The 6951-nt window shown below is 46.2% G+C and overlaps 1 protein-coding gene across 4 annotated transcripts; it reads left to right on the top strand.

Moving 5' to 3' along the window:
- The first annotated feature begins 3974 nt into the window (after nt 1–3974).
- On the top strand, nt 3975–6525 carry LOC123112924 (uncharacterized). 4 transcript variants are annotated; one of them, XM_044534032.1, is made up of 7 exons: nt 3975–4258; nt 4338–4461; nt 5041–5152; nt 5320–5406; nt 5499–5732; nt 5903–6096; nt 6187–6525. In XM_044534032.1, the coding sequence occupies exons 1-6, from the start codon at nt 4110–4112 to the stop codon at nt 5986–5988; spliced, it is 792 nt and encodes a 263-aa protein (XP_044389967.1). In that variant the 5' UTR covers nt 3975–4109; the 3' UTR covers nt 5989–6096; nt 6187–6525. The 4 variants fall into 4 exon arrangements, with proteins under 4 accessions (XP_044389967.1, XP_044389969.1, XP_044389965.1 ...); XM_044534034.1 differs by having other exon boundaries at nt 5811–6096; XM_044534030.1 differs by having other exon boundaries at nt 5320–5412.
- The last annotated feature ends 426 nt before the right edge of the window (nt 6526–6951 follow it).

The raw sequence follows: 6951 nt of genomic DNA, 5'->3' as shown, positions 1-6951 counted from the left end.
TTCACCTGAAAACAAACTCTGAACTTCTCTGTCTTTTGGCCCGTCCATATCAACAGATCAACATAGATGAGCAGGGGCGTCTCACCCAACGACGTCGGCCGCGTACTGTGGCTGTAGTCCATCCACGACGCCATAAGAGAGCGGTTGGACCACGGCAAGGACGTCGCCTTCGGCTTCTCTGCCATGTCGGATTATTCTTTGACCTTTCACCATTACATCCAGTGCCCCTACCATCAAGCGCAGTTGTGATGTTCCGTGACCTTTTGCATTCTACTTCCTCCGTCCCAAAATTCTTGTCTTAGATTTATCTAAATACGGATGTATCAAGTCACGATTTAGTATTAGATACATCCGTATCTAGACAAATGCAAGAAAAGAATTTTGGGACGGAGGGAGTACTTTGATCAGTTATGCTAGGCCTATGATTGAGAGATGTTTTTCTTGTACTTTCAGTTATAACTTCTGTTCTATAATCTTCTCCCTGTTTTGATGTGCTTAGCACAATAGTAAATTTGTCAACTACTAATTGATACTTCTGTGTGTTGAGCAGCTCAATCTAAAATGCCAAGATCTGCAAGGGGTCATCAGCCTGCAAGGTACCGGTTCGCGAGCTCTAATTGTTTGGGGCCTTCAAGGTTATCTTGGGCAATAGGCAACAACAAAGAAGCGTACAATTGCGGAAGTGCCCACAAACTCTGGATCTTGTTACTTCCACTATCATGTCTTTCACCTTTCGGAACCAATGAGTACAACCCATCATGTTGTAGGTATGATATCAGAATAGATACCCAGCTCCTGTGTGTATATCAAATATAGCTAATGCATCTCGAGGAATGGGCATTACATCTTTTCCATTGAATAAAATTTATATCTCCAAGATAAGAATGCTGCATTTTGTTGGTGTTCTTGTTTGCCTTGCATAGATGTATGTTAGCAAAGCTTACTCTTTTGAAGTTCATGTTTTCTGGTGTTATGATGGATATTTAGATAATACTCCAGCTGATATTTACAGCAATGAAATCTAGCTTTATAAAAGCTGATCAGGATGTGCACATATGTATGTGTTTACTAGAGCTCTACTTGCTATGCTTTATGCTGTTGCAATTCTGCTGCATGTATTTTTTTAAAGGATTGCAACTCCTTTGATTGTATCGTGTTTTGAGCAAATGGCGCTCATCAGGGTTGTACAAACACGTTAACAAGTCTAACAACAAGACAAGTACGCAGAGGCGCGCCCCCCAGCCACTAGTCACCAAGCATCCCCGCCATACCGAGAACACATAGAGAGCATGCCATTTCGAAGAGAGCGTGGACGTGAACCAAGTTCTATAATGAAAAATTCGCACTAGTATATGAAGAACATGGTGCCATTTCGAAGCACAAGTGAGGTAAAATGATAGTAGTGTGCTCCTCTTTCTTTTTCTTTCGTTTTTTCTCTCTTCTTTCTCCTTTTTTTTGGTTTTCTCTTTTTTGTTGGGCTTTTCTTAGCCTTTTTTTTATATCCTCACTGTTAGGGCGTAGGGGCAACACTCTAGAATGTATCATACTTATATTTATTTACAATTCGATAGATTGTAATAATATGACTCTATATGTATGCATTTGGTAGTGTATCAGGATGTGCAATGATTTAGCGTAACAAAGATATAAAAAACGGACAAGCCATGAAAATACCATGTTAACTATCTTACGATCATGCAAAGCAATATGATAATGAATGCTCAAGTCATGTATATGATGATGATAAAATTTGCATGACAGTATATATTGAAATGGTTATGAAAATACCATAATAGATATGTATGGTGACTGTTTTGAGGAAGGATATAGATAGCTACATATGGTCTGATTGAAGTCAGGTTCACTGTGTTTGCATTACAGAGTGAAGTGCAATGTCCAGGTTTGAACATGCAGAAACAAGTATCGAAACTACCTGCTACTCCCATGAGAGTGAGAGAGATGGTGACTTACCAGCGCGCATGCGGAGACGACCTGCATTTCCACCCCCACCTCGTCCCCGTCCTCCGCGAGCTTCAGATCGATGTAAAAGACATCGTGGGGGCATGTGTAGCGCCTAGCGCGAGCGCGACCATGATCTGGGACTGGCGCGCAGCGTGACCTGATCCTCGTCGTTGCGGGCGAGGGCGGGGAGCTGGGAGAGGTCACGCCCATCGCGCGGTCGCGACACCAACTTGCCGCCGTTGGCAGGCGTCGGCGTCGGCACGAGGGAGAGGGTAGGAGGCCGCCCGTGGTGGGGAGAAGGTGAGGAAAGGAGAAACATGGTGGTGGCGCGACCGTATGTAGTCATTTGTTGAAATCTCTAGAAAGACAAGAGGGTGTAGAAAAGTATAATATAAAGAAAAAAAAGGAAAGCCAAAAGGCCAATGGGAGGAGATCACGCGGATCGTGTGCTTCCTCTAACGCGCTGCGGTCCGTCGGATTAGCGAGAGTTAGATGCGGTGTGAGAATACTAGTAGATCGGAGACGTCATGGCTTTTTGACGCGTGGGGCCGGCGCCCCTTGGCGATAGGAGAGGGCGGCACAGCGGCAACGCTACGTGAAAGGGGAAAGAGTCCAACGTTTGGTTGGCGCGTCTGACTTACGGGTCCTGTCCTGCGCCGCACGTGAGGACCGAGGCCTCTACTGGAGGAAGGGAGGCTCAACGATCCGAGAAAAACCTGGCGTCTATCAAGGAGCCTACTTTTTTTTAGGAAACACAACACGCAGGCAAGCAGCTATTTAACCCGTACCACAGCCTCCTCCGTCGACCCGTGCCCCCTCCTCCCTCTCTATACGCCGCAAAGTTTCTCATCTTCTGCATCTGAATCTTGACCCTTAGCCACGCCTTCCGTGGACATGGCCATGGCCTACAAGGTCCGCATGAGCGATCTTGATAGGCTCTGCCCATGGCCGTGGAGGCCGTGCCCTTTGATTAGGGTTCCATGGCCTACAAGGTCCGCATGAGCGATCTTGATAGGCTCTGCTCATGGCCGTGGAGGCCGTGCCCTTTGATTAGGGTTTCAAGCGGACGGCTTCCGCCTGAGCGACTTGATAGGCTCTGCCCAGGGCCATGGAGGCCGTGCCCTTTGATTAGGGTTTCAAGCGGACGGCTTCCGCATGAGCGACTTGATAGGCTCTGTCCAGGATCGTGAAGGCGGTGTTGCAAGCGGACGGCGTCCGCATGAGTGCCTCCCAGGGCCGCGGAGGCTGTGCCCTTCCGCTAGGGTTGTAAGTGGATGGCGTCCGCGATTGTTTGCAAAGATTAAGCTTTCATGGATATGAAACCAATGAAGATTATTGTAAATTTTTTCGCTTGCATCCCTACCTCCGGTGGTGAGGTTCCTCTCCTTTGTTGATTTTTAGATACATCTATAAGTTCTATGTCAAGAGATTTATGTAGTTTTGTAACATTTATTTTTGATGTTTGCTTTACCCATATATAATTATATGTTTCATCGTTTCAAACCGCATCCAGGGGATCGATCCAAACAAGGCCGTGGCCGGCCCGTAGAGATCCAAACAGGCCGTGGCCGGCCTCCTGCGTGATTATGCTAGTGGGCTGCCCTTCGAGATCCAAACAAGGCTGGGCTTCAACAGATATGCTCGTGCGGGCGCGATTATGCTAGTGGGCTGCCCTTCGAGATCCAAACAAGGCTGGGCATCAACAGAAACAGATATGCTCGTGGGCTCTGGCCCGCCCGACGGGAGGACATAAGCGGCGCTGGTGGCCCTCGTTCCAATCGCCAAACCCTAACCCTAGACGCGCCTCCTCCCTCTCCTTGCTCCTCCTTACCAGGCGGCTGAGGGCTGCAGATCGGCGGCCATGGCGGCCTCTCTTCGCACGGTGACCGCGTCCATGGCTCTCCGTCCGTCGATCGCGGGGCCCTCCCTGCACGGCGACGGCGTCCCCATCCTCTGCGTCATCCGTGCACTACTCGCCAGTCCCTCCCCGTCGTCAGGCGAGTGCAACACCAACCGCGCCGCCGCTTCCTCGTCTCCTGGCGATTGCGCCCCCATCCTGAGCGCCATCCGCTCCCTCTTCAGCTCTTCTTCGTCGTCAAGGGAGGGCAACTCCATCCGTGCCGCCTCTGCCTCCTGGCGCCCCCATCATGACCGCCATCCGCTCCCTGGTGAGCTCCTCTTCCTCGTCGGAGGGCAACGCCATCTTGGCCGCGAATGTCTTCTCTGCAGGCGATGGCTCCCCCATCATGAGCGTCATCCGCGCCCTTATTGGTGCCTCTTCATTGTCTGAGCTCGGGTACTTGCACTCCCATACAGCTCTATCCCTCTGAGTTATATATATCCTGCATAATTTTGATCATGCTTTGGTGCTGCAGGTCCTTCTCAATCTACCAAGGGAGTGCATATGCATCAAGGGAACTTGTACCAGTCTATCAGGGGAGTGCTTACGGCTTCCGAGAGCTTGTACCTGCTTCATACCGTAGATTTCACCCTTGCAAGGTCTGTTGCTTGTACCACCCTCTTTCGCATTTATACACATCTGTTGCTTGTACCACCCTCTTTCGCATTTATACACATCTGTTATGTGAAGCATGCTTCTCCATGCTCTGTAGTGCTCTTACCAAAATACATACTGTTGGTGTATGCTAGAGTACATATGTTCTTGTGATCTATGATATATTGACATGATAGTCTTTGTCAATCTACAATGTTGTTTATTCTGATTACTGCGTTTTAATGATTGCTATGTTGTCTTATTGGATTGGTCATCATTTTGCGAGAAACATCAACACTTTAGGTATGTTGGGTTTAGTTGGGAAGGCAGCTATGGCGGCTGTGCTTATTTGCTCTGCTGTCCAGCTTTAGGCCGTGCGTGTGTTCTCTGTTGAGGTTCTTTTAGTAGTTTCTGACATATGGAAATGCTTTCTTTTTCAAAAAAGAAGAAGCCAAAATGCCTCGTGCAAACATTGACAGTAGGAGACCAAGTCCTTTTGCTCCTGGTTTGACAATAGAAGCTGTTATTCTAGTTGAAATAGTTTGTGTTACCGGTTTTTCTCATCACTTGTTTTGCTGTTATAGGTTCTTCCTGTGTCTCTGACATCAAACAGGAATTCTTCCCTCATGCTTGTAAACATTCTACTCGGTGCTTGGTTTGGAGGATATCTCTTGGCTTCAACCGATGGTCAACCTGGTATGCTCCCATGCTAATCCTTCCTCTTCTGTAGAACATTTGGCATGCTTACCAATCCTCTCTTGGATACTTTGGTCAACCTATGGCACCATTTTCTCTTCTATAATCTGGGTCTTACCAATCCTCTGTCTTGCACTATGTGAGTTTACACATTTTTTTACCTGTAGGTTCTTTCATCTTGGAAAATCTCAAGGAAAAGCTTAAACTCATCGAAGCAGAGATTAGGGATCTTGAAAGAATGATCGAAGAATTTGGTGATGGTGTGATTTCTGTGGTTCCATGTGCTGTTTTTAATTTTATAATGTTAAAAAATTTGCTGAGATGATCCTGTTTTTTTTTTTTGCAGCATCTGATTTCATGAAGTTGATGAAACAAAAGCTTGAGCGCTTGAAGGTCTTGAAGGAAGATCTTTTGAAGCTGCTTGAGGATTTTCAAGCAGTGGATGATGTTCTGAGGAAGATGCTGGATGAATTGTCTGCAGACAAGGACTTGACCAAGGAGGATTTGGCTGTTATATGCAAAAAACTTATGGAATTGGAGGCCCCTCCAGAGAAAGAACTTCTGGAAGAAAATCTTGACAGTAAGCTCTCTTCTTGGTCTGATAAGTTTTTTTCAGAAGTGTGATTCATATGTAATGATGTATTTTCTATGCTCCCAGTTTGGGAAAAAATTGCTCCAGGCTCCATCACTAGCCATAGGTCTACATGGTACTCTCGATGAGGTCTTAACTTCATGGCTCGTCATTTTCAGTCTTTTGGGTGCTGGGCTGCATTTCACCCAGACAGACATCAATGATCTATGGGAGAGAAGAAAGAAAAGAATCAATCAAGGTGTAAATAAAATCCTTGGTAAGAGACCTGGGACAGGGATCTGTTACTGCCATATTGTTTTGCCTGTGGTGTGCAGCCATTGTGGCACTGATCTACCTCAGTACGTACCTGAAGGTAAGTTAAATGCTTCATTGGTACATCAAATTCCTTTGGTTTCTGTTGTAGAGACTCATTTTTTGATTCCTTTCGTTTCTGTTGTACTAGAGCCTCTCTGGTGGGAGAAGAACTGAGCAATGCCTTTGGTGGGGTGGTCTCTGTGTAGCGAGTAGCATGAAGAGCTTTTGGAAGGTACCGTGGAACGATGAGGTAGATTTGTCCTGTGGTAGTCAATGATGAGGAAAATTGTCCTGTGTTAAGTCTGTTGGTACTTTTGGCTTCCATCCAAATTTTGCCGTGCTGTAACAGTGAGGCGAATATGAACTACTGTGTTGAAGTTTTTAGTCTGCAGCTTATCCTGATATGAGTTTCTTCGTGTGCTGTAACAGTGAGACGAATATGAACTACTGTGTTGAAGTTTTTAGTCTGCAGCTTATCCTGATATGAGTTTATTCGTGTCATTTCTGCTAGCAATTTGGACTAATGTGATTTCTGCTTAGGTTATTTTTTTCAGTCATAAATTCCTTGCTGTGATGAGTCAAGCGTTGTTAGTATAGTGAACAGTTCTTCCAATCCAAAGAATTTAGTTGTGGCACTTAAGAGCACAAATCCTTGCCCACTCCACCGAAGACACCAGTTTCGTTGCCCAGTTTGATCTTGCTCCATAGAATCTGTCCAGCAGACGAGTATGTTTGGATACAAACTGAGGAGGCGCAGGGTTCATGCCCCTCCACTAAGAAGCTTACCAACTATACCAAATGATTTTTTTACCGCTTGATCGAAAAGAAGCTTGCTCACGTAAATATAATAATAATTGAACAGGCAGGAGCGGGTGCAGAGAAATTAACCATTAATCTATCGAAAGCAAATCAG

Source organism: Triticum aestivum, chromosome 5B, assembly GCF_018294505.1.
Source record: "Triticum aestivum cultivar Chinese Spring chromosome 5B, IWGSC CS RefSeq v2.1, whole genome shotgun sequence".
Taxonomy (NCBI): Eukaryota; Viridiplantae; Streptophyta; class Magnoliopsida; order Poales; family Poaceae; genus Triticum; species Triticum aestivum.
This window is presented reverse-complemented; position numbering and strand designations above follow the sequence as displayed.

Excerpts from the sequence above, each read along its gene's own strand:
- LOC123112924 (XM_044534030.1), top strand. The coding sequence starts at position 4,110 with ATGACCGCCATCCGCTCCCTGGTGAGCTCCTCTTCCTCGTCGGAGGGC. Across the intron at positions 4,259-4,337 it reads TCTTCATTGTCTGAGCTCGG|GTCCTTCTCAATCTACCAAG; the intron begins GTACTTGCACTC and ends TTGGTGCTGCAG. Across the intron at positions 5,153-5,319 it reads TTCAACCGATGGTCAACCTG|GTTCTTTCATCTTGGAAAAT; the intron begins GTATGCTCCCAT and ends TTTTACCTGTAG.